At 44.8% G+C, this 27,014-nt stretch overlaps 1 protein-coding gene and 1 long non-coding RNA gene across 2 annotated transcripts in view; one reads left to right on the top strand and one right to left on the bottom strand.

Annotated features, from left to right (window-relative positions):
- LOC135912650 (uncharacterized) overlaps window positions 1-27,014 on the top strand; it is a 150,139-nt gene that overhangs the window by 24,330 nt on the left and 98,795 nt on the right. Inside the window, exons 3-7 of the mRNA XM_065445140.1 lie at window positions 4,551-4,714; window positions 8,259-8,342; window positions 11,008-11,238; window positions 19,150-19,515; window positions 24,317-24,691. Of these exons, the coding sequence (XP_065301212.1) occupies window positions 4,551-4,714; window positions 8,259-8,342; window positions 11,008-11,238; window positions 19,150-19,515; window positions 24,317-24,691 (1,220 nt within the window). The remainder of the gene's footprint in view (window positions 1-4,550; window positions 4,715-8,258; window positions 8,343-11,007; window positions 11,239-19,149; window positions 19,516-24,316; window positions 24,692-27,014) is intronic.
- LOC135912688 (uncharacterized) overlaps window positions 15,461-27,014 on the bottom strand; it is a 37,551-nt gene continuing 25,997 nt past the window's right edge. The window contains exons 2-4 of the long non-coding RNA XR_010567751.1: window positions 19,217-19,425; window positions 15,701-15,742; window positions 15,461-15,545 (exon numbers count right to left, since the gene is read on the bottom strand). This is a non-coding gene — a long non-coding RNA (uncharacterized lncRNA). The remainder of the gene's footprint in view (window positions 15,546-15,700; window positions 15,743-19,216; window positions 19,426-27,014) is intronic.

Raw genomic sequence — 27,014 nt, 5'->3', positions numbered from 1 at the left:
GCGAGGGAAGATTTGATCATCTGTTATTCCAGGAATGTAGGCACCTTTAAGTGAGAACGACGATATCAGAACTGCAGTCATCAAGACACGAGGCAACATGGTCACGCTTGGGTAGTAGGCTTCTGATATTTGTGAATTATAGTGGTAATCATGGTGCGGTTGTAGGTGACTCACACCTTTGACAGATCGGATTGCGCGGCGTAGTTTGTAGCTATCTGCTACAAAGGACCGCAGCCTAACTGGTCTTGTCAAAAACATAATTTGCATCCCCAATGCGCAGTCGGTCATTAGAAAGGCTAAAGGGCTTGGTTTTCTCATTAGCTAATTCATTAAAGTGCCTTCTTGCTTCTAGAGTATTTGGTGAAAAAATCTTCGCGGATAGAGAAGTTAGAACCGCCAAGATTTCGTGCAGAACACAGAATGCTCCGTCTGTCTTTAAAAAAGGTCATTTTAGCTATAACCGTCCTTACCTCGTCTTCCGAATACTTCCCTGCCCTAAGGACTTTCAAACTGAGCAGTCTACATTTCGATACATAATGTTTCGGAACAGAATTTAGTAACCTTTTGTTATGAGACAGAGCAGTCTTTAACTTCGCCTTCTAATCCAAACAAGAGCAGATTAGATCGCCTCATTCAGGTTTCGGCATCGGCGCATCTTGAAGTCATTTGATCCGGCCGATTAGATATGTCCAGGAATGTTTCAATACACGATTCAGACTCGGTAGCTGGTTTAGACGGCATAGCTGTATCTGACGTTGCTTTCATTGTTTTTACTAATTTAATTTCTGTCCCAGCGGCTGCGCGCTCTTTCGCGTGTTTCAAGTCCTTGCGCAGAGCCTTTTCATTAGCTTCATGCTTGCGTACGATTTCTAATGCACCTGCCGGATTTTGGCAATTTTTAAAATCACACACACACACACACAAACACACACACAAACACACACACACACACACAACACACACACACACACACGCACACACACACGCACACACACGCACACACACACACACGCACGCACACACGCACGCACGCACGCACGCACGCACACACACACACACACACACACACACACACACATAGTTGAAGAAACGAAGGGGCACACTTACGAAAATTGCATGTTTGTTGTTTTAAAGTTTCAGCCGTGGCACGGCGCAGCCGCTTGTATCTGTGTTTATTCTCACGAAGGCTGTGCCGCGGCCGACACGTTAATACATTAAACAAGCAATTTTCGTAAATGTGCCCCTTCGTTTCTTCAACTACATATGCACCGCACCTACACATCTTGTCCTTGAATTATATATATATATATATATATATATATATATATATACATATATATATATATATATATATATATATATATATATATATATATATATATATATATATATATATATATATATATATATATAAATATATATATATATATATATATATATATATATATATATATATATATATATATATTAGAAAGTGTACTTAGTTGGCCTTCATGAGCTCATGAGCCTGGGCTTCTGTGGTTAAAACGTCACGCGCGTCGGAGCTGCCGGCTCGGCTTCAGGAGCGGTTGCGGCGCTTGTGTCGGCGTAGTGTGGTGCCGTAAGAAAAAATGTAGGATTTCATAATTTATGCAGCCTATGTACCAATGGCACCCACGACGACAATGGAAGAGGGGATGGTCTAGAGGAATTCGACATCCCAGAAGTAATGCCGGAAGAAGTAAAAGCCTTGGGAGCTATGCAAAGGGGGACGGCAGCTGGGGAGGATCGGGTAACAGCAGATTGTTGAAGGATGGCGGGCAGATTGTTCTAGAAAAGCTGGCCGCCCTGTATACGCAATGCCTCACGACATCGAGCGTACCGGAATTTTGGAAGAACGCCAGCATATTCTTAATCTATAAAAAAGGGGACGCAAAAGACTTGAAAAAAAACATACACCGATCAGCTTACTGTCCGTCGCCTACAAAGTATTTACTAAGGTAATCGTAAATAGAGTCAGGAACACCTTAGACTCCTGTCAACCAAAGGACCAGGCAGGCTTTCGTAAAGGCTACTCAACAATAGATCATATTCGCACTGTCAATCAGGTGATAGAGAAATTTGCGGAATATAACCAACCCTTATATATAGCTTTCATTGATAACAAGAAATCGATTGATACAGTCGAAACCTCAGCAGTCATGGAGGCATTACAGAATCAGGGTGCAGACGAGCCGTGTGAAAAAGTACTGAAAGATATCTATAGCGGTTACACAGCCACCGTAGTCCTCCATAAAGAAAGCAACAAAATTGCTATAATTAAGGCGTCAGGCAGGTAGATACGATCTCCCCAATGCTATTCACAGCGTGCTTACAGAAGGTATTCAGAGACCTGGATTGGGAAGTGTTGGGGATAAGGCTTAACGGAGAATACCTTAGTACCATGCGATTCCCTGATGATATTGCCTTGCTTATTTACTCAGGGGAACTATTGCGATGCATGGTCACTGTCCTGGAGAGGCCAAGCAGAAGTGTGGGTCTAAAAATTAATCTGCAGAAAACTAAAGTATTGTTACACCATCTCGGAAGAGAACAGTAGTTTACGATAGGTGGCGAGGCACTGGAAGTGGTAAGGGAATAAATCTACTTAGTGCAGGTAGTGACCGCGGATCCGGATCATGAAACTGGAATAATTAGAAGAATAAAAATGGCCTGGGGTGCGTTTGGCAGGCATTCTAAGATAACGAACAGCACGTAGCCATTATCCCTCAAGAGAAAATTGTGTAACAGCTGTGTCGTACCAGTACCCCCCTACGGGGCAGAAACCTGGAGGCTTACGAAAAGGGTACTACTCAAATTGAAGACGACGCAACTAGCTATGGCAAGAAGAATGATGGGTGTAACGTTAAGGGATAAGGACAGAGCAGATTGGGTGAGGGAACAAACGCGAGCTAATGACATCTTAGTTGGAATGAAGCAAAACAATCGGCATGGGCAGGGTATGTAATCAGGAGGGAAGATAACCGATGGTCGTTAAGGGTTACGGACTGGATTCCAAGAGGAGTGAAGCGTAGCAGGGGGCGGCATAGAGTTAGGTGGGCGGATGAGATTAAGAAGTTTGCAGGGACAACGTGGCCATATTTGGCACGTGACTGGGGTAATTGGCGACGTATGGCAGAGGCCTTTGCCCTGCAGTTGGCGTAGCTAGGCTGATAATGATTGTGATGATGATAGCGACGATGATGTATAAAGCCCATGTATGTTGCCTATACAGCTTCGCTGGTAATGACGTTGTGGTCCCAAGAATTTTCTTTCAGAGGTGAAGAGCAGGGCTGCTGCGTTTTCGTGTGTGGAGCTTCTTTGCGATTGTTAGGTTGTCACAGACTCTAGGCTACCTCCACGTACTCATTTGTTTTTATTTAGTGACAAGTGTCTTGTTATCAAAATTAGGCTTGCATGTGCACCTTCTGCATTGCATGGCCAGATTTCTGGATACGGCTACCTCCTGGCATGTGTATCGGTGTCCTGTAAGTCTGTCGTTGAGACAGCGTCCCGTTTGGCTCACGTATACCTTGCCGCATGTAAGACGAATCTTGTACTCAACTTTGCATTCACAGGCTACGTATATTTGCATGTTCCCTGCGCGCGCTCCTTATCTGCATTCACAACCTTGCACAGGCCGCTTAGCGTGATCTGCGCAGAAAAAGATAACTGATACGCCGTCTTTCTGCCGCCTTTCTTAGAAGGTTAGATAGGTTGGGAACATAAGGCACAATGAATGCTTGCTTATGTTCTTTATTCTTTTTCTCAAACTTTCTCGGCCCTGTGATTTCCAGAATCTCGCCAATTTGCATAATCGTGTTATCAGGTATTCACTTTTATTCAGCCTATTAATCGGTGTGTTGAAGCTTGCTGCGACTGTGTGATATTAGGATTTATTAGTTGGCTCTTCGATAATTAATTTTTCTATTCCTTCTTTTATACCCCATGAATGACTCGAGTCGAAAGGGAAGGTTTGTTTTTCTCCTCTCGTTTTGTATGTCCAAGACGTGAGGCTCATTGTTTAGGTTCAAGAATTGTATTCTGGAAGCTAAATAAAAGTTAAATTTAATTCAGGGGTATTACGTTCTCAACAGTAAACGATATATAGGGAAAGAGGTCCTGAAGGAGTGTGCTGGGAAAGACCTAGTCTTCGCTTTCATTTACCAGACGAGGTGGCTTGGGTCATTCTTGTCGTTCTTGGGAAGTACTGCGATGTCATGCTCTGCAAGCTCGGAAATCTCACATAAAGATAAATGAACTCGAAGACAAAAAATTGCTGCAAAAGCAACCTGACTCATGAGTTCATAGTTGCCTCTCAAGCAAAAGAAACAAAGGCTGTCTGGCTGCAACAATATGTGATAGCCATACCATCGCTAAAGCTATTGCCTATCAAATGTTTTTGTAAGGTTTAGCGTTTTTGACTAATCTCTGCCTTCTTATGGAGAAAAAACAACAAACAATGAAAAAAGGTTTTTGAGGCATTGTCATTGCTGGCATAAACGATGTTCCGGCGCCATTTTCACAAGCAGGTGCTGGAATCAATGCCGCAAGAAGAGCAAGAACGTATCGAGATCGCGACCTCCGTTCAACACTACGCCGCTCAGAAGCTTTCGCGGACTTGAAGATGTTTTCGCAAGCAGCAGCTGGGCTGAACTGCATGAAGAAGACGAAGTCGAAGACGAATACCCCACGAGTAAGTCTTTAGCAGTTGTAAATTAATCTGTTAGATCATGTCGGTGCTGTAACTTGAAGCCCCTCTCAACACGTTAAGTGAAACATTAAGGAGCAAGTGCGATATCACCATACCGCCAACTGACATATTACTACGCTGTAATTCATTCATACTACCCTGTCGGTCATGCTACCGTACCGGTAAATAATTCATACTACCGTGTCTATAGCTCGGCATACCAGAAATATGAAAACACGCTGAGTGAACACTTAAAGGGCCTCTGAAACGGTTGGGACAAATTTTGTAGACGCGTAGGGCACAGCTAAAATTAATCTATGCGCGCCACAATTTGTGTGAAACGTCTCATATTAAGAGAGCTACGGATCATTACGAGTTACGCTCCTCCATAGTCATGCATTTTCTTCTCAACGCGTTCGCCGAGCGATCGGGGCTAGGCTCCACCTTCACTGGCTCTGCGTCATGATGGCACGTCGTGTCGTCGACTTCCGGTTCTCTAGGAGCGAGTGTGCGAAGCCTCTCCCAATTCTACGCCAGCTGCTTGGCAGTCTGCCTGCCCCAAGCGAGAGCTTTCAAAGCTGCGTGCGTTGCGAGCATTCTGTCGGAGCGCCGAACGTGTCTGGTATTCCGGTAAACACAGGCTAGCGGGGCGTTTCGACGGAACGGAGGAGGCACAAACTCAAGCTCATGAGGGAACTTTAGCGTTGACGTGCGTGAGCTGCCTCATCGATCTCCACGGTCCAGCCACACGTTGGCAAAGAGCTTAACCAGCCAAACAAATAGCTAATATTGCTCTAACGAAGTGTAAAACATTTGATACATTTACAAAAACAAAGTGCTAATGATTACACACCTGCGAAGAATTTACACCAACAGCAAAGAATAATACATTTTGTTACTGCTACTGTGTGTGGTTGAGCTCTGTGCCACCAGGTGGATGCACCGTGCAGACGATTCACATTTGCTCTTCTGCTCATCCCGTGAAACAACACGCAAGCGGACACGGCCAGGCCCTGTCACCTTGCGCTTGCGTTTACCCTAATACCAGACTCGCGAAACGCTGTTGCGTTCGTAATCTTTCGGTGTAGAGTGACGGCCGTAAACGCGCAATTCCTGGCGCCGGTCGGATAGCGGCACTCCGATGCGCTGCAGTCAGTCCGCTCGTCTGCTGCCTTGCAGAGGGACACGATGTGGCAGCTTGACATATTGCCAGTCGCTACGTTTGCAGTCCACAACGCAACGAAGTCGAATCATAGTGCTCGCGAAAAGACTGAGACAGACTCTGGCTGCGGAACTCACGTCAAAATGAAGCACATTGTAATGCAAGCAGACGACACTTCCTGTGTGCCGGAAGTGCTTAAGTGTTGTGAGAAATTGTTCTTGAACATTCTCTTTCTGTTACTTTTTTGTAGAAACAAATTAACTAACGTTCCGACTATTACGAACATAATTTGTTCCCCTTAAAGGTGGAAAAATTATAGATGACGCGCCCTGGGCAGCGAATCAGATAGCTCGCCCACATGACGTCAATTGGGCGATTTACGTCCTATGGGTAGGGGCGGCTGAAAATTCCGCTGACCAGTGTGCTGGACCGGCAGCGATGTACATTTTTAAAACCTTATGATAAATTACACGCTTTACGCGGAGCAGTTAGATGCGTCAATTAATGACCAGAAGGACCTACTCTAACGACTCAGTACGTTTGTATAATATTGTCAAAATTGTTTCATCATCATCGTCGTCGTCATCATCATCATCATCATCATCATCATCATCATCATCCTGCCTACTCTCACTGCCGCTAGGGCAAGGACTTCTCCCATACTTCTCCAATTACCCCGGTCATGTGCTAATTGTGGCCACGTTGTCCCTGCAAACGTCTTGATCTCATCCGCCCACCTAACACTCTGCCGACCCCTGCTACGCTTCACTCCTCTTGGAATCCAGTCCGTAACCCTTAACGACCATCGGTTACCTTCCCTCTTCATTACATGCCCTGCCCATGCCCATTTCTTTTTCGTGATTTCAACAAGGCCTCATTAACTCACGTTTGCTCCCTCACCGAATACGCTCTCTTCTTGTCCCTTAATGTTACACCCATCATTCTTCTTTCCATAGCTCGTTTCAGCTATGAAAAGTCGTTTCAGGGTCCCTTTAATATTACAGACACTAGGATGCTGCTTGAGATTAGAACAGGTTGTTGTGGAATTGGCTGTTATTGCACTGTGAGGCTGCCTGAAAAAAAAAAGGCACACATCTGTGGCGTGCGGGATGATTTCGGTGATGCGTCAAGTTGTTATGGTTCAATCTTTCTGTTGGATCTGAACAAAAGCATCGTGAAAACTAGAATTAAAAGCAAGTTTCAAACTTAACTACTGAAAAGCAGAAAACTGAACATACCTACAGGAAGCAGGAGCTAGAAGACCGGACACACCACGCGCATACACACGCGCACACACCCATCTATGCGCAATGTTACTTTATTTTATCCCGTCCTTGCATATTCCCCTTAACTATGACATAACTACCTGTGACTCAAGTTAAATGGTATATACCTTGTAAGAAGTATTATTTTTAACGATTTCTTTAAAAGCTTTTTTTTTTGCCAGCTGTGTGACCAGGTGGCCCATTCAGGCAACAGTGTGAACTCGGCTTCGTGAGAAATATCACGAAGAGTAAGAAGAATGAAAAAAATAGTCAGTTGGAAGTGCTATCGCAAATATTTATTTGCTTTGTTTTAAAATATCCCTACGCCATGTACGTGTACAACACTAAGGATACTCATTTACCATCGCTACATAGGTAAGGTTCCAGCTTTGCGCATGTTAGTTGACGAGCATGTTTTGGCTTATTTTTGTCGATTTTGGTGTTGAGTATTTCCAATATGGCAAATTCTTTTTTAAATGCATATCGTACTATAATCGGCTGATGCGTGGCCTCTAAATTTGGTGAGAACGGAGACGTTACATGCTAGTCCCGTTAGCGCAATAACTGGCAACGTGATAATTTTTATGTACTTGACTGCATTTCGAGTTGCCCTTTCAATGCACAAAGAGACAACATTTAGAAATTGCAATAGTGCTATATTGCGCTCATTTCATTTGGCAAATTATGCACGCACTCTGCCTGTTCAGCATGATGTCAATAACGTGGCCTATACTGAATAGCACCACGCTTGCAAAGCCCGCGACACGTACTGTCGTGCTAAAGTTCGCCGACGCATAATGTAATAAAATTCTCACAGTAGAATTCTGCGCAATACTGGGACCTGGAAGTATGGATACGCTCCGCGCATGCCATAGTCATAGGCGTCATTGCAGTTCAAATGCGCTGTAAATGAGAATAGCCATTTTGCGAACGTTTCATTTAAACACTACATTACGGAATTTTGCGTAAATTGAAGTTGGGGCAATAAATTCGAAAATTGGTGCGTGAAAGTCGGCGCTGAAATGCGACGCAGTATGCAACGTTTATTCTTGTCTGTTTACCTGTTCCAAGGCTGCATGAGTTTCAATTGTTTATTATTGTCATGATGCCAACCGTGCAGGACCAAGAACTCTACGCGACCTACTCGACAGCGAATCGGTGCAGTGGGACTCATCGCCATGCCTATCGCAGCCACCTAGCCTAGGTAGGCGTTGTTTCATACACACGATATTCAAGGCCATCGGCCATGTTGCGAAGCCACAATTTCTTAAATCGACAATGATGGAAATTGAATCCTTTAGCGCTGCAATTCAACGGTAAACATGCGAGACATATCAGTATTTGCCGGATGCCAGCAGATCGTTCGTAAAGTGAAGTCTCAGACTCGCATCGCTTGGAGGTGACCTCCTGAGTCGCTGTCTAAATAGCTTCGAAGATCGCGGTTGAGGTTGCGTCGAAGCTGGTAAAACCATGATGGCGTCAATAGATGTTTGTGGTACGTTTCGAAGTCTGCTAAACCACACCTCTCCCTCGCTCCTGAAGTGGTACGCCTAGATGATTCTACTTCCTATGAATTTTTCCTCTCGTCAGGACATTCTGGCAGTGTACTTACTATATATAAAATCCTGGCTTGGGCTGCATAAAATGTAGTTTTGTGTTGTTTTTAAGTAAAGCAAGTTGTAAGCTTGTACTCGTCAGTTCCGTTTTGCTTGCAGTAAGTCCCCAACACCCTTCTTTACGTTATGTCCCGTCCTGTCGTGCAGTTTATAACAATGTGTACATAGCCCTACCAATGTGCTCATAGTCGCAGTAGAAACTTACATGTGAAACGGCAGAAATCCTTATCTTTTCTATACTGCTCGCGACCTTGATCAGCAAATAGCTAATCGACTAACCTTCGGCGCACATCCATGGAATCTTCCCAGAGAACACTAACGACTCCCATGTATTATGGTGAATGCATATTATCTTGCCAAATAAGGTGACACATGTCTATGCTTAGGTTCCCTCAGAAAAAGGAAATAATCTTACGCATCCAAATACTCGGATGGCGTTATCAAATAAAGCAATGGAGATATACTATGATAATTGCCATTAAAATTGCGATATTACGTGAGCAACACGTTCGACATGAGAATACCCGGACGCGGTAGGCTTAATAGTGAGTTTGCAGAGGCGCGTGTATCTTTGCCGCACTTATACGTGGTGGCGCTATCCAGAGAGAAGCTCGCGGATATTGTCAACTTTTTAAAAAGCCAGACAATTTACTAACTTTTGCCTTTAAATTGCATAAAACATTACTCGCACTATAATACCACCCATAAACGTGTAATTACAGGTTAGTTCTACGGAAGATCATTTCTTATTCTCAACGTTATTTCTTTCTTCAGAACCTACATGAACGAGTGAATGGTCAGAGCTACACAGCCTAATTCACAGAACTAAATAACGCTATTTTTTATTCTGCAGTGAAGTGAAAAAAGAAATAAACACATAGACAAGCAGTGAATGCAAGCGCTCATCAACTTTCTCGTTGATGTTCTTTCTGAAAGAATACTGGAACTTGCATTCCAATGAAACACTTCTGAGTAGCATCAGGTTACTGTGAAAATAGTGGTGTTACAAGCAGTGTCAGAAAGGGGAAGTTCCTAAGGCGAACTTGTACAAACTGCAGGATTGAAATGTCACAAAAGAGATTGTGTAGATGAGAGGGCGCGCTCCTACACTTGATTGTTCGCATGTCGTTGATGTAGCGGTGCGGGTGCTTTTGGTGCAAGACTGTGACATTGAGATATAGTATTGTTACAAAACAACTGAGCTTAATGGCCATATAAGAAGTTTATTAACCACTCTTGCTGTCATCGGCGGAGCCGGTTCATAGCTGAACACGCCAATTGCCGTTTCGAGCGACGCCAGATTACCATGCTCGGCCACCTTGTTAATGGTTCCTGTGTTCAACCAAACCAAGACTTACCGGTGCCGTAATGAACCCTTCTTGCATAAATGCCTTATCTTGCGAAATAATTTGAAATGCATTCGTTTCGGACCTATATACCCAAAGAAATCTCAATTTAGAATTGCATAGTTGTGATTTCGTGAGTAATAGTTGTCTTGTACAAGATATGATGCACCATTGAGCAGCGAGGATAATTTGTGAGCATAGAAAAAAAACATTTCAACCCCTGAACACCTGCAAAACACATGTGAGCTTTTGAAAAAAAAAAAGAAGTTGAAACGTTGCAGTGAAAATTGGAACCTACACCTCACAGCTCCATCTAGTGCGAGTTTCCAAAAATTGTGGTGTTATCTTCCAGTGGTGAAAAGGCAGCCTCTATATTTAAGACACAACCTTTACACCACTTCTTTTTTGTGTGAATTTTCCTTTTATGCTGTTAATAGGAGACTGACACAAGCTGGAAGGCTGCCTTCTTCCAGGAGGTCTTTGTCTCTGCTACAGCAAAGAAATCTTCGAACGCAGTAGGTCCGTGCCATGGCTATCGTAAACACTGCTAGCATTTCCATTTTCGTAACGTTCCTGATAATAAGATCTTAAATATCATTTGGTCTATTAAAAATTGCTTCTTATGATAAGAAGCTTTACGGCCGTAAAGATTAAGTCGCATCGTTCGGTGTTGCCAGAGGCCACTTACTTCCTGGGCAAGGCAGTGGTTGGCGCACACACTTTATTCAAATGAAGCGAAAACACCATGGAAGTGGTGTTTGGGAATCGGCTGTGTGACGACGTCGAAAGACAGAATGGCCGGTTGACCTGTCAAAGTAACTCTAGCACATGCTTAGATGCCGGCGATAGTGCAGCGTTTCATCGGCTGACTAGACACAAACACTTTTCCCCGTCTCTTTTCATGCAGAGGTTGCCAGGGGGGCTGAGCGGTGCGCTGGCTACGCGCGTCGACGCCGACACCGACCGGGGCGGAGCCCGCGGCGCCAACCCGGACATGGGGCCCGGCAGCGTCGACCTGTCGAACCTACGGCGCCGTCACCCAGGCCGGTTGCGGTATTCGCTGCTACTAGAACCGCTAGCTGCCCTGCAGTGGCTGGGCCTGACCGTCCTTCTTCTCGTGCTGCTGCTGTATCCGCACGTGAGCAAAGTAGATGCTTTCGTAGGTTGGAGTATCTTATAAATGAATGACAAAAATCACAGCCCAAGCACTCTGTACAGAGGGTTAACCACCGAAGCTGAAAAGTGCGGTCGTGGTGTCTATCACTGGGTTAATCCCGACGGTTCATTAAACAATGGTTTGGTAGGCTGCCCGATCCTCAGTACGCAGTTTCGGCTTGCGCTCGGCTGCACGAGCCTGTACTGGTACACGGACTGCAGCATCGGCATGGCGCAGATGAGCTTGCTCCCGGTTCTACTCGAGGCGTTGTTGAGCGAAAGCTACCTGCTCCTCAGGAGTACGTATGACGCGTGGCCTACTCATTTCGGGTCCGCAGAGAAACTGCTGCACGCGCGCTCGGCTGCGACGGAGAGAACAGACCCCATGACTGGCACTGCTAATAATAATAATAATAATAATAATAATAATAATAATAATAATAATAATAATAATAATAATAATAATAATAATAATAATACTTTATTGTCAAATCTGCAAGTATAAGTACAGAAATCGGGTTCGCCTAAGCCATCACAGTGGCTTGTCACGCGAAACCCGGCAGTTAATAACAAGACTGAACCAGAAACTGACTTTTTCTTTTGCAAGAAATAAAAAGAAAAAGACATTGAAAACTAAGGTAGCGAGTAATAAAGTACAAGGCAAAAAAAGAAAATCACGAAAAAACCACAAAGAAAAGAAAAGCGAAGAAACGACCAGAGCGAAGACATGTTTCAAAGATGACAGGAGAAATAAAAGTATGACGCCTATAATCATTCTGTGTAGAATGCCCTTAAAGTTTTGCGAATGTCGCGTACAGACTTACAGGAAGAAATTTCAGAAGGAAGGGCATTGAATATATCTGGAACATAAAAGGCTCGAGCATATCTGCCAAATCTGGTTCGTGTGTGAGGAACTGAAAAAGCAGGTGCACGCCGTAAAGGACGGCAAGGTATAAAGTAAGGACGGTAAGGTTTAAAGGTATCCGTCCGGAAGTGTTTCAGTACCACTGTTTGAACAAACAGTGAGCGCATGTTCGGCAATTTTAGCATCTGAAAAAGGTTCATGCCTTTTGGTCTGTATACGTCATAAGTAACACTTTTTAACATATACTTTAGCAACCTATTTACACGGTGATGCCCGGTACTAGAACAATGCACAAATGTTGTAATATCATATCTGAGCACACTGTAGGCTAACGAGTGGACCAAAAGTTTCCTAACAGACAAGGGTAAAAACATTTTGATGCGGTACAGTTAACAGACGATTTTACGAAGTTTGGCACATATGTAAGACAAGTGAGTAGAAAAAAGAAGACTAGAATCAAACCATATGCCCAAGTGCTTCACAGAGTCCGAAAATTTTATTGGAGGGCAGGAACACTTAATACATCGAGAGCTGTGCAGATAAAGTCAAGAAGAAAGTGAAACATGATTCAGTGGGATATGGAAGCAAACCAACTTTGATTTAGAATGATTGATGTCAATTACATTTGCACCAAGATAATTCATTAATTTCCCGACGTCATTTTGAAGGATTGAGAATGCGTCTGGAAAACTCACATGTGTGGCTAAAATTGCAGTATCGTCTGCATGTTGAAATAACTTGCAGACAGATAGCACGTTGCACATGTCCTTAACGTATATATTAAAAAGTAAGGGAGACAGTATGGAACCCTGTGGCACACCGGCTTTCAGAAAAACACGGGAACTGCAAATGTCTGAAATGGAAACAATCTGGGAGTGATCTGTAAGGAAATTGCGTAGCAATCGGAAGAAAGGTCCTCGAAAACCTGAATTGTAGAGTTTCTCTAGCATAATCGAATGGCATACCGTTTCAAAGGCTTTTGCCACATCTAAAAAAGTGCGCAACATACAAGATTTTTTTCAAGTGAAGAAAATAAATGGTCACTCAATTCTTCTAATAAAGCCTGAGTGCCCGTTTTTTCAATAAAACCGTATTGACAGTCGGGAACTCCCCCCCCCCCTCCCGCTTTGTTAATAAAGCTGTTCATTACTAAGAAGGCATGTTTTTCTAGAACTTTTGCTATACTAGGCAAGATAGAAATGGGGCGATAATTATGCACACACTTAGCTTCACCACCTTTTGGAAGTGGCCGAACTACGGCCGTTTTTAACCGCGTAGGAATACTTCCGCTTGTAATTATCCCATTTAGGATTTCGAGCAAGACATTTTTCAGAAAGTCGAAGTTCGTGTACAGATCAAGCATGCGAATTTTATCGATACCTGGTGATTGATGTCTGCCAAAGCTGCCCAATAACGAGTAAAGCTCTTCTTCCGTCATAGTGGGCAGGAAAACGGATTCAATTACAGGAGTAGCAGTGCTACCAGTGTAGCATGATTGCTTAGACGCCCCAGAAAACTGAGAGAAAAATTGGTTAAAATTGTCAACGACTGTTGATAAATCTAAATGAAAATGATTCTGAATATCTTTAGCCGAATTTGAAGGTAGTCCTCTCACCTCGTTTAGCAGAGACCACGTTTTCTTAGGATTTCTACGAGATTCATAAAAGCGGTTTCTGTTGTACGAACGCTTGGCTGCACGAATAAGGTCATTTACTTTATTTCGAGAAGTTTTAAATTGTGTACGCAGAATGCAATTACTAGGCGAACGTCTGCACCGTTGCCAAAGCAGGTCTTTTTCTTTGATAGCGGATAATATCATGCTGTTCAACCAGGGCTGGTTCGGGCGGCGTTGGCGAACGTAAATTGTCCTTTCACTGGATTTATATATAATGTCCATCGAGCCTAAAAATTGATTATATAGCTCGAGCCTGTCGGTATTTTCAAGCAGGCCTGGCCAATCGAACAAGGCGACCAGTTTATCAAAACTAGCTGTATCGGTAACAGCGTGGCAAGTGTTGGGGCTAGACCATAATAACGACCGAGAAGGAAAGCGTAACTGACAAACTATGAAGTAATGGTCGGCAACTTTCTGTTGTAACACTGCACCATGAACTGAAGCAGACTCCGTGCGGATGTTGAAGTGATCAATACAAGACCTAAACAAATTATTAAGAAGCAATTCTTCCCTAGTTAGAATATCAATAATACTTTCAAGGCCATGTTTTGCAATGATATCTAAGTAATCGCATACCGAGGTTGCAATGGGATTAAGAATATCTGTTTTGAAATCGCCTACTAGGCATATGTTAGGAACTAACGTCGTTCTTTGTAAATGAGCCTCCAGCTCATTGAGAAACAAGGACAGGTTACTTGAGGGTGGTCTATATATTGCCAAGAGTGAAATACGACTAAGTTGGTTTTAAATATTCAGTGCCAAAGATTCCGCACTAGAAAAATTAGCCGCTACCTGTTCCACACTCCAAGTATGCTGTACGAAAATTGCTATCCCTCCGCCTCTTTGAGCGTCTCGAGTGAACAAAAAGGAAACGAATCCTGGAAGAGTGAGAAGGTTAGTCTCGGCCGAGCATATATTTATTTCAGTAAGAAAAAAAAACGTCCACTTTATGTAAAATGCTATCAACGTAAGTACAAAATGTGTCCCAATGCTTTCGCAAACTGCGGATATTAACGTGAACTGTGGTAACTGTTGATGGAAAGGAAAACTGACGAACAAGTGCTTGAAGGTCAACGAAACTCTCGCACAGAGCCATGAGGTTGTTTTTAAAAAGGTAGCCGTAGTAAATGACAGACCGATTTGAACCAATTACGTTAGGCGCAACAGATCATTCACGTCGTTCACACGGATTAAAGAGGCACCCTCCTCCTTCTTAGCAAACACGTTTCCGTCCTTTGTCCAAACATACTTGTATTTCTTTTCCTTTCCCATTTTCCTGGCAAGCCAGAACAGTTCCCGGTTTGCTGCTGTAAGGTTCTCATTAAAATAAAGTTTGTGATCAGTATCAGTTTCGCATAAGTTATGCAGTTTATGGCGACAAGCCATATAAGTTTCCTTCACAGATACCGAAGCAAATTTAATCAGAACGACTGGACTATTATCTTTCTTTTTGCTCGGTAAGCGATGGATGGCAAGAATGCCAGAGCTGTCGAAGTCTTTGATGGTCAATTTTTTCGCTAGATTCACCGCAACAGCGCGCAAGTCCTCATTAGGTGCAGCAGGAAGGCCATGGATTTCGAGGTTTGAACGGCGACTGTACTGCTCCTGTTTGTTCATTTCAGTTTTCGAAGACTGGATCTCGGTCTCCTGCTCTTGCTGCGCAGGCTTGATACCACGATTATCGCACTTGGGTTCTGGCGGAAGATGGCTGCGTGAACCGGGCTGGACGACGCATGATCCTTCGGATTTCCTGGGCAAAGACAAACGTCAGTTTGTGACAAAGAATTTCAGTTTCCAGCCAAGCATTGACCATCTGGTATCGCAGCTATGCGCAGCAAAGCGAAGGGCCAGCAAGCACTTACGGGTTCGCTTTGACAGCCCAGAGCCTGATAGACATCTGCTCACCTTATGGAATAGAAGTCACTGGATTCTCTCCCAGTACAGGTGCTGCAAAGCAAGGTTGCACAAAATACAGCGTTTAATCGAAGAATATACGACAAAAGAAGGCGCAGGCGGACAACTGCCTACCACCGACAGACGAATGGTCTTACAGAGCGCCTGAATAAGACCCTCGCCGACATGCTAGCAATGTACGTCGACGTCGAACTATGACACCGTCCTCCCCACGTAGCCTTCGCTTACAACATGGCGGTGCAAGAAACAACACAGATCATTCCGTTCAAGGTGGCTTACGGCAGGAACTCGACGACGACTCTCGACGCCATGCTGCCACACGTTATCGAGCAAGAGAATTTTGACGTCACAACCTATTTCCAGCGCTCCGAAGAAGTCCGACAGCTCGCCCGCCTACAGATCAAGAACCAGCAGCGTACCGACCGCCGACACTACAACCTCCGACGACGCTACGTCGACTAAAAGCCCGGCGACCGCGTTGGGGTTTAGACCTTGATACACCGACGAGGACTGAGTGAGATACTTTGCGACGCTCTTTCAGACCCTACACGATCATCCACGCAATCATCCGACGTACTGGCGAAGTGGACTACGAGGTCGTGCCAGACGACAGTTCGCATTCACAGCGGCGCCGCGCACGATCGTTTGTTTGCAGCATCGGGTCGATGCTCTTTAAGAGGGGGCATTGACACGTGTACTTGTTTATCTTTATCGGGCGACTCCGTTTCCCCGCCTAACACAGCGCAGGACGCACCTGCATGTATCGGAAGTTTCTGCAATATTATCGATGGTTCCATCCGATGTTTGTCACCGAACCGTGTGTAATCTGATTGCATGTATGCGTGACGCGAATAGTGTAGAACTTTGTGGAAGACACGCGGCTTCCAGTGATTACTCTGGGACATTCCACGACTGATGTATAAAAGCCGACGCGCTTGGCCCGTTGATCAGATTTTCGACGATGGCCGAGTGTGCTCACCGCTATCATAGTTCTTTGAGTGTGGCCTGCTTTTGAGGGCACAAGTTCAGCCAATAAAACGCTAGTTTCGTTTATCACAGTTTTGCTGCCTTCTTTACTGTCACTGCTACATGACAGTATTATCGCTAGTAACTCCTTCGCTCTTGTGAACCGTCACGAAGCGTTCAGCTCCGACCATTCATCAGCTGTCGGTGTAGACCGTCATTTATTGCTATACATAGTTTTCATATATTAAAGTGTGCGCTCATTGACTTATTGACATGTTGGCGACAGAGTGGGCGTAAGATTCCGTGCCAGTTGGGGTAGATGTGTTTTCATACCATGCGCGAAGACAGACGCGATGACAGCAAGCCCCCCTTCTTGTCATCAAATGACTGGAAGGGGGGCTACTTCTTTGATACAGCGAAGCTTTGTGTCTACCCGATTGGTCTGTACGTCTAACGCCTATACGTCGAAAACTGCTCTAGCGCAACGCCATTACAATGCGCGAAAAGAAAATGGAGACGTGCGATTGGCTGCGCTAGTAGTGACATCGTTGCGGTCCGTCGCAGCGGAGGGCGCACGCAACAGTTTCTGACTCCGAAATGAGTAGGCCATGCGTCATACGTACTCCAGAAGAACTGGCGGCTTTCCATCAAGAACGCCGCAAGTAGAACCGGGAAGGAGCTCGTTTATGCCGTGCCCATGCTGGAGCATGGGCGCAAGAACGGGGTCATGTAGCCGTGCGCTAGCAGCAACTCAATACCGAGGATCCCGCAACCTACCAAGCCGTCGTTTAATGAACCGCCGGACTTTATTTACTCAGCGATAAACACCTGGCTTGCACGTTTTCGCTTCGCTGAGTAACCACATGCACGGAGTGCCTGGGCGGCGATATTGAACGACATGTACTCACTCTTGCCGACTATCCGCGCTGAAGCACTTTCTTTGAAGATTAGCGATACAACAATGGCGGATAAGCAAATTTTTTGTTATCCTCAGAGAACGGCGTTCACCTCGATGTGCCGGTCACGCGTATAGACATTTGCAGCAACGGCTCACGATCTTGACTACAAAGATTCATCCCACTCTTAAATATGCAAGTCATTTTTTCCAGCGAACTGGTGGAGACGTCTTCAATCCGTATAATTCAATCCGGCATGATTGGAGCACAGTGCGTTAGCAAAAACTCGACCGCATTTCCGAGAGCTGATAGCACAGAGGCAAGTTGGAAGTGCTAAAATGGTTTCGCACTTGTGCGCTGTCGCTGAGGCGGCCTGCGGCACGCTGCCGAAAGCGCCATATCGTTTCTGTAAAAAAAAAAAAACTGCTGCGAGAAAAAGGTCAACAAAGACAGCGTAGAGACAGAAAACAGACAGAAAGAAATAAAAAATGTATTAACCTTTGTCAAGACGAAATTTATAGGCTTGGAATAGATTAAAGGAAATAATAATCTTAGCATGTATTGTCTATAGATATTCCATAAGTCAAGAGTAGAAAAAATAATCAACACCTGAACGACTCTCGTGTGTAAACATTCTATAGGAAAAGAATGAATAACAATAAAAGTAGACTCCTTCGATTTTTGCCTATATGTAGTCTGTAGACCGGATGTAGACATAGAGAAACAAACATCTAATAGACTTCTTCTGTAGACGGACAACAGAATGGAAGTAGACGAAAAGATGTACAAACCTGATCACCTTTGTCAACAGGCAGTCTAAATGTTATATCCTGAATTGAATAAATCTACTGAACGGCAATGTCACCTACGAAAAGTCTTCAGACAATCATTAAACAGTCTGCGCTGATTTTTATAAGGGTCAGGAGGTACTGCGTGAGTAGTGCGTTCAATTTTCTGTACCCGAAAAATCACCGGTTACCCATCCACGCATACAAGACCCCTTCTGTCTTTACTGTATCCTCCAGGTAAAAAAAAAAGGTAGGGATGTTTGTCCGAGTATAGCAAAGATTATACATTGCTTTTGAAAATTTCTTCACCTCTCTCTTCATGTTGAACGCTCGCTCAGTAGACATGCGATCCCTTCAGCTACCAGTTCACTTGATAGCTTTATATTTATATATTTTATATAAAGCCCTTGATGGCTTTATAATTTCGCTATGGAGAGTATTATATTAAAGATTTTGCCACATCGTTTACTATGTTTGTTTCCATACATAAAAAAGGCACATTCCATTGATGAAATATGCTTGATGCATCAGAGAAATTGACCAATACAATATAACAGATAGATAAGACAGATGGCCTGCCATCTATCTTAAAGGATTATTTTAAATGTGAGCGGAAAGCGTTGTGCTTGGGTGCAGCACTTCCGCAGTAACACTGCATCCATATTCGACTATGCGTTGCTAAGGAAGCTGATTTTATTAGTAGACGTGATCCAATTTCAGGAAGATGATTTAGAAGGCTTTGAAGGGTCACTATTTCGCTAAGCATCAGTGTTGTATTTGTTATGCACAGAGGCTGCGATTGCTGGGTCGCGGATACAACCGGCAGCTGTCCGACGAATTCAGCGCTGGATACGCACTAGGTTTCAGCCGTGGCTGCGGAAACACCAGTCCCTGCCGAGATGCGGTTCGTTCGAACCAGTGTTCCCATCCTTCCTCGAGGATCTGGTGCCAGTGACGGTACCAGATTTTGGAACAGCTGAGTTTTTGGTGTCTGACCAAGGATCCTTCGGCCACGGTGAGAGTGGAGGCATTCTGAACACAAAGGAGAAACTCGAAGGCACCAAGACTGGAGTGAGGTCCACACCGTGTCATCCGGAAAAGAGAAAAGAGGAGAGGAACAACGTGGATCAGAAAAGGAAAGAGAGTATAAAATCGAGTGAGTGTGTCAAATGAGCAATAACTTTAATGTGGTGGCATTGTGTATGCAGCTTTGGTACAACAGCTACTTCATTAATCGAGCTCACGTCTCGGTGTGTGAACCGACTTCCACCGGCATGATCTTTCTTAGGGCTGTCGCGAAATATATCACGCGGATAACTGCTCTTATCTCCATGTGAAGGCGCGTTATATTGCTTGTTATTCGCATGTACTTTTTTCGACGTGATATACTAGGCCCATGACTGCGAAGAAAGGGCATTTCTATCGATGCAGTACACTTATCCAGTATAAAGATGAAACGACTAACATATGACGATGCGTGTACACAGTGGAAATCACTGTGCCGCGCCTACGTGTTATTGAGTTGGTTATGAGTAGTGTTTCCCATTAGGAACAAGTTATTTCCTCTCTGATCCAATCATCACTCGGTTGGACTATAGAAACCAAAAATGATCATGCAACTCTCTTTCATGATCGAATTCGAATATCTCAATTGTGGGTCCTGCAGGTGTTGGACAAGGCCACCCCTCCTCCCTGCTGCTCGCACACATTCTACAACAGACATGAACTATATAAAATTGCTTTTTGGTTCAGATACTTGGTCACATAGCGACTAGTATAACGCTATGAATGCATTATGGCACGTAATCTATTTCTATATAAAAAGTTATTCTTGCATCAGAAAGAGTTGTTTGTGTACAAAATCCTAGCGGGAAAGTCGTCATGTTTTCTCTTATTCATTCCAACATGATCAGTGTAAACGAATGATTAAGCAAACGAAATTCCCGCTCAAATCAGCATCTTGTGAACAAACGTGTCCAACGATCTTTACTGATCAGAATTTTCTAACACGATCTGCTGTGTGAGCGCTGACACAGGGTATCAAAAAGTAGCGTCAACACATCAGTCATCAAGAAACACGGCAGGTTCTCACTGGTGGGTCGGCTGTACTTTTACCAACACATGTGCTTGAATTTGCTGTGTACTCTTCACTTGCCACCAATGTGCGGCATTCAAGTTAAGAGTCGATGACCCCCTCGGTGGGCCATTACTAAGCACCTGCCCAATACATTGCTTGTTTTGTTTGTGGCCACGTGGTAGTCCCGAAGCCTGTGTTTCGATGGACAATGACGTTGATGTCGGAGCGCCCGCGTCATTCAATTCAGATTCTGCTGAGCAGCGTCACTTAAGGCGTCTATAGGCGAGCTGTACAACTTATATTCATACGAAAGCACCAAATGGCCCACTCAGCGAGAAAACCGGCGCCATATGCAGCAGGGAAATGGCCCCTACACTCCCATTGGCTGCGACCCCACGTCTCCAGCGCGCTCCAACGCAGCAGAGCGGGCGAATGGCAACACCTGCTTCCGCATTAAGCCTCGTGCGCAACCAATGTCAGCGCTGCGAACGGCGTTCCTGTAACGTCACATTGGGAACTCCCCTTTGTCTTCTACGGTCCGGCTAAAACAGCTTCTTTTTCATGCGTTTGCTGGCGCTCTCGCTGCCTACTCACTTACCACGGAGCTGTCGCTTTAATATCTACATTTTTTTCGTAGTGTTAGATTCAGAAACTGCCAGCATTAGGTGGACGACAAACGTTACACACTTATCGTATCTAAAACCAAGGAGTTCAATACTGTTCCGCAGTCGTCCACTACGGCGCAGCTCATAATCATATTGTTGGGAAGCGGAAGCCCGATGCAAAAACGTATATACAGCCATTTATATGGGGAAAAGTTAGTGGCAAACGTGGAGGCTGGTATACGGTCACAAGGCTAGTAGACAGTCTACCGCTTCGTCTTCGTATCCGTCATGCGCGCAAGCTCCTGTCCAAATGCACCGAAATAATTTCATGATTCTTGAAAGTAAAACAGAAAAATGCAATTTTCTGACAAAAATAATTTTCTTTTAATATAACAACAACCAGAGCGAGCAGGGAATTATACAACTCCCGTGGGTCAGTTGTAATACTTCTCGCCGAGCGAGTAAATCACAATCTATGCATATCTGGAAATTGGGCACCGTCGCAGGGCTCGTTCATAAAATTTCGCACTGACCGAGTGCAATTGTAGTTGACCACACAATTCAGATTTCGAACATAATTCTAGCCAATTGGGGCTGGCATGTACGAAACTTTCTCTGACAAGAAAAATATTAGTTTAATGACAAGTGGTTTGTTTCGAACAATAATTGCACCGCGGTATATCATGTTTCGCAATTGTCAAGCGTGCTTTGCCCTATTTTCTTGCGTATACATCTCATTACATCTTTCTAACGGAAAAATATCTTTTTTAGGCTAACATAGGGCTATTTCTGTTCAACGCAAGTTTGGGATTAGCGGAAATGACTCTGAAAGCAAAATAGTTTGAACACGGTGGCCTAAGCAGTGGTTGCCACTTACTTTTGTAACGCTCCCGAACCTCGCCCGTGCAATGTGCTCGCAACCTCTAGCAGGAACGAAGAAAGGAAGGGTTACGCCGAGCCCCCTAACATACAGGGGCGAGCTGTGTTACTGTGAAAATAACTAAGTTTAAATTAAAAAGCATGCGGAAGTCAGCCCCCACTGCAGTATAACACTACATAAGTTTGTTTTAACCACCAATTTTATCCGCATAAGCGTCAGACGTTACAGACTGTATGTCCCTGTCTAAGTAGTGTTGTCATCCTGCGGTGCGGCAATAGGGCTGCCAAAAGATCAACACTTAGCGCTCCAGGTCTTCGTGCCCATTCAATTTCAACTCCATTCCAGAATCTTGGGCTGCCACTTCAGTCTGATTCTATTCCTGGTACCAAAAGATGATGATGATTTCGGAATAACTTCAACTGCGCAGTTGCCACTTTGCGACTCTTAGGCCAAAACCCCAGTTTTAAGTTGCTTAGCTTGCAAATCACTTAACAGGGCACCGGCCGCTGTATAATGACAAAGGTGCGACCCCAACGACGACGTCATGTGGTTTATAGTCACAAAAGCGTTGTTCATGATCACTGTGCACTGCATCCTAACTTTACACACAGGAAAAAAAAAACATGATTTAAAGTACTACATAACACACGACTGGGCATGTCTTGCCGCCTCCGTTATGTCCTGTTTTCTAAGTTTAGGCTGTACGCGACGACGGCAGCAGCATGATGAATACGATAGCGTAGACTAGAACATCGGAACAGGAAGATCCATTTTGTTACGAAAAAACTGTCACATCTTATCTCTTTGAAATGGTTTGAAATTTGGCCTTTTGTGTAAGGAATACTGCAAGGGAGACGCCCACCACTCGGCACCTCGGTGCTACTCTCAGCTTTCGCCGAGCCCGGTGCCATTTCTTGAGGCCCGACCTCTACCGCTCTGTACGCCGGTCTGCGACTGCTTGCGACCGGTTCCAACGCTGGAAGCCCACTCCTACGACTCCATCTGGACTTTTACAACCTATCGATATTCCCACTGAGGCTCTCTTTCGCGTGGCAGTTGAGCTACTTGACCGTTTCCCTTCATCAACTGAGGCAACAAATGGGTTTGGGTTCCAACCGTTTACGCCACGCGGTTCACCAATACGGGGGCTCTGCTTACAAGTTGTGCCACTGACGTCGCGGATACCCTCTTCCACGGCGCCATCCTGCACCACGGTGCTCCACGTCAGCTCCTCACGGATCGCGGAAGTTACTTCTTCTCAAAGGTCATGGATGATATTCGCCTCCTATGCTCTTCGGAGCATCAAATTCCCACTGCTACCCATCCACAGACTAACGATCTCACAGAGTGACTGAACAGAGCGCTTACTGAAATGCTACCTACGTACGTTTCTCCAGACCACCAGGACTGGGACGGTGCTCTGCCATGTTTGTCGCCTTCGCGTACAATATGTTGCGCCATGACACTGTAGGTTACTCAGCGTTTTATCTACTGTTTAGCCATGCTCCCGCTTTGCCCTTGGACACTTTACTTTCACAGCTCAAACAGTCGCACACCGCTTACGCCCCCAAGGTGATTTCTATGGCAGTACAGGCCCGTAAGATTGCCCACGCTCGCCTCACTGATTCCCAGGCTTCCTAGAAGTCCGGTAACGATACGCACTATAGGGACGTGCAGTATATAGTTGGTTTGCTCGTGCTTTTGTGGTCAGCATGTCGTCATGTCGTCAGACTCATTAGACAGTCTTCACTCATTTTTGTAAGGGTCAAGAGGTACTGCGGGAGCAGTGCGTTAAATTTCCTGTACACGACAAATTGCCGGTTATCCTTCCACGCGTACCAATACGCTTCTACTCTGGCTGTATTTGCAAAAAAATAATACAGGAAAGAACGTTTGTCCGAGTATAGGGAATAAAATTATACTTGGCTTCTGAAAATTTCGTCACTTCTCTCCTCATGTTTAATGGTCGCTCATTTGCTGCATGATTCCTCCAGCTATCCGCTTACTTAATCGCTTTTCCTCACCCTTGATGGCTTTAAACTGTGCTAGCGAGAGTCCTATATTAAATAGTTTGCTGCATCGCTTACTTTGTTTATCTCGAGGTATAAAAAAGGCGCACTTCATGAATTATGCTTTCTGCATCACATACATTGACCAATACAAAATAACTGTCCTCGACAGTGCCTGCGATCTATCTTAAAGGATTATATTAAAATGTGAGCGGAAAACGTTGTGCTTGGGTGCAGCATTAACGCAGTAACACCGAATCTATGAAAGACTATGCGTTGCCAAGGAAGCTGTACTCTGTACGAGATCCGATTTCATGCGCATAATTAAACATGCTTTGAAGGATCACCATTTCGCTGAGCAACAGTGTTGTATTTGTCACACACAGAGGATGCGCTTGCTGGGTCGCGGATACAACCGGCAGCTGTCCTACACATTCAGCGTTGGATACGCACCACGTTTCAGCCGTGGCTGCGAAAACGCCAGGCCCTGCCGAGAGGCGGGCCGCTCAAACCTGTGTCCGAGTGCTTCCACGAGGATCTGGTGCCAGCGATGGATGATGAAAACGAAGATTTTGGAACAACTGAGTTTTTGGTGTCTGACCAAGAATCCTTCAGTCACAATGAGAGTGGAGGCGTTCTGCTTGAAAATGAGGAACCCGAAAGCGTCCAGACTGGAGCGAGGTCTACACCGTGCCATCTCGATGAGGGAAAACAGGAGGGGAACGACGTGGATCAGAAAAGGAGCGAGAGTGTAGAATCAAGTGAGTGTGGCCAATGTGTAATAGCTGCAAAATGATGGCATTCTGTACGCAGCTTCGGTAAAACAGGTACTTCGTCAACCGAGATCAGCTCTCGGTTTGTAAACTGAAATGCCACCCGCACGCTGTTTCCTTTGGCTGTCGCAAAATTTATCACGTGGTTAACGGCTCTTATCTCCATGTGAAAGCGTTTTATATTGCTTATTTTTCGCGCGTACTTTGTTCCAACTGATACAGTTGGCCCAGCACTGCGAAAAAAGGCCGTTTCAATCGATGCCGCACACTTATGCAGTATAAAGATGAAACGACTAACATATGAGGATGCGTGTAGACCGTAGAACTGTGGCGTGCCTACGTGTTATCGAGTTGGTTATGAGTAGTGTTTCCCATGAACAATAATTAACAATGATCACTTGGTCAGACTATAAAATCAGAGGATTTTCATACAACTCCTTTTCATTATCGAAATCGAATATTTCAGTTGTGGGTCCTGTAGGTGTTGACCCTGCCCCTCCTCCCTCCTCCCTGCTGCTCGCATACATTCTACTACAGACACGCACTATATGAAACTGCCTTTTTGTTCAGGTACTTCGTCACCTAGCGACTAGTATAACGCTACGAATACATTATGGTTATCAATTTCTATAAAAACGTTATCGTTGCATAAGAAAGAGTCATTTATGTCGAAACGCGAAATGGTAAAGTAGTCGTATTGTACTTTATTAATTCGAACATGATTAGTGTAAACCAATCATTAAGCAAAAAAATTCCCGCTCAAAGCGGCAGTTTGTGAGCAAGCGCGTCCAACCACCTTTAGTGATCACAATTTATTATTACAATCTGTTTTGTGAGCGCGCTCACAGGGTATCAAAAAGTAGCGTCAACACATCAGTCATCAAGAAACGCGGCAGGTTCTCACTGGTGGGTCGGCTGTACTTTCCCAACGGATGCGTTTCAATTTGCTGTGTACTCCTCATTTGCCGTGAGTGTGCCGCATTCCAGTTAAGAGTGGATGCCCCCCTCGGTGGGCCATTAGGAAGTACGTTTCAAATACATTGCCTGTTTCTTTTTTTTTTGTGGCCACGTGGTAGCCCTGAAGCCGGTGTTTCGTTAGACTGACGTTCAAGTCGGAGCGCCCGCGTCATTCAATTCAGATTCCGCTGAGCCGCGTCACTTGAAGCGTCTATAGGCGATCTGTGCACCTTATATTCATACGAAAGCACCAAATGGCCCATTCAGTGACAAAGTCGGTGGCGTCTGTGGCAGGTAAACGGCCCCTACAATCCCAATGGCTGCGACCCCACGTCTCCAGCGTGCTTCAACGCAGCAGAGCGGGCGAATGGCAACACCTGCTTCCGCATTTAGCCGCGTGCGCAATCAATGGAAGCGCTGCGAACGGCACTCTATCACGTCACATTGGAGAATCCCCTTTGTCTTCTACGCTCCGGCTAAAAGAAATTCATTTTCATGCGTTTGCTGGCACTGTGACGGCTTCCTTACTTACCACGGCGCTGTCCTTTTAATATCTGTATTTTTTCCTAGTGCTAGATTTATAAATACCAGCATTAGGTGGACGGCAAATGTTATAGATTTATTGTATCTTCTTTGTAACCACCCGATTTGTTAGCCTAGTTGCTATGGCGTTCCGCTGCCAAGCTGAATGCCACTGACTCGATCCTGCCCGCATTTCAATGGAGGAGAAATGCAAGAACTATCTTTTATGGTAAGATTTAGGTCAGCGCTAAAGAAACCGAGAAGTTCAAAGTTATTCTGCAGTCCTGCAGTACGGCGCACCTCATAATAATATTGTTGCGAAGTGGAAGCTCGATGCAGAAACGTATATACAACCATTTATACGGGGAAAAGTTAGTGGCAAACGTGGAGGCTGGTATAGGGTCACAGCGCTAGCAGACGGTCTACCACTTCGTCTTCGTCTCCTCCGTGCGTGCAAGGTCCTGTCGAAATGTACCGTAATAATATCATGGTTCTTGAACGTAAAACCGAAGAATTTAATTTTCTGATCTAAAGAAATTTTAAAATATATAACCACAGCCAGAGCGAGCAGGGAATCATGTACCTCTCGTGGGTCAGTCGTAATACTTCCCGCCGAGCGAGTAAATGAGAATGTATGCATATCTGAAAATGGAGCACCGTCGCAGGGCTCCGAGTGGCATTGGAATTCCTTGGAGTGGCATTCACCGAGTGGCATTGTAGTGAGAAAAAATTTATATTTCGGACATCATTCGAGTCACTCGGTGCTGCATGTACAGAATGTTTTCTGACAAGAAAAGTACTTATTTAGTGACCAGTGGTTTATCTCGAATAT

Source organism: Dermacentor albipictus, chromosome 1 (assembly GCF_038994185.2).
Source record: "Dermacentor albipictus isolate Rhodes 1998 colony chromosome 1, USDA_Dalb.pri_finalv2, whole genome shotgun sequence".
In the NCBI taxonomy this organism is placed as follows: domain Eukaryota; kingdom Metazoa; phylum Arthropoda; class Arachnida; order Ixodida; family Ixodidae; genus Dermacentor; species Dermacentor albipictus.
Note: the sequence above shows the minus strand (reverse complement) of the source record. Positions and strands in the feature narration are given on the sequence as shown.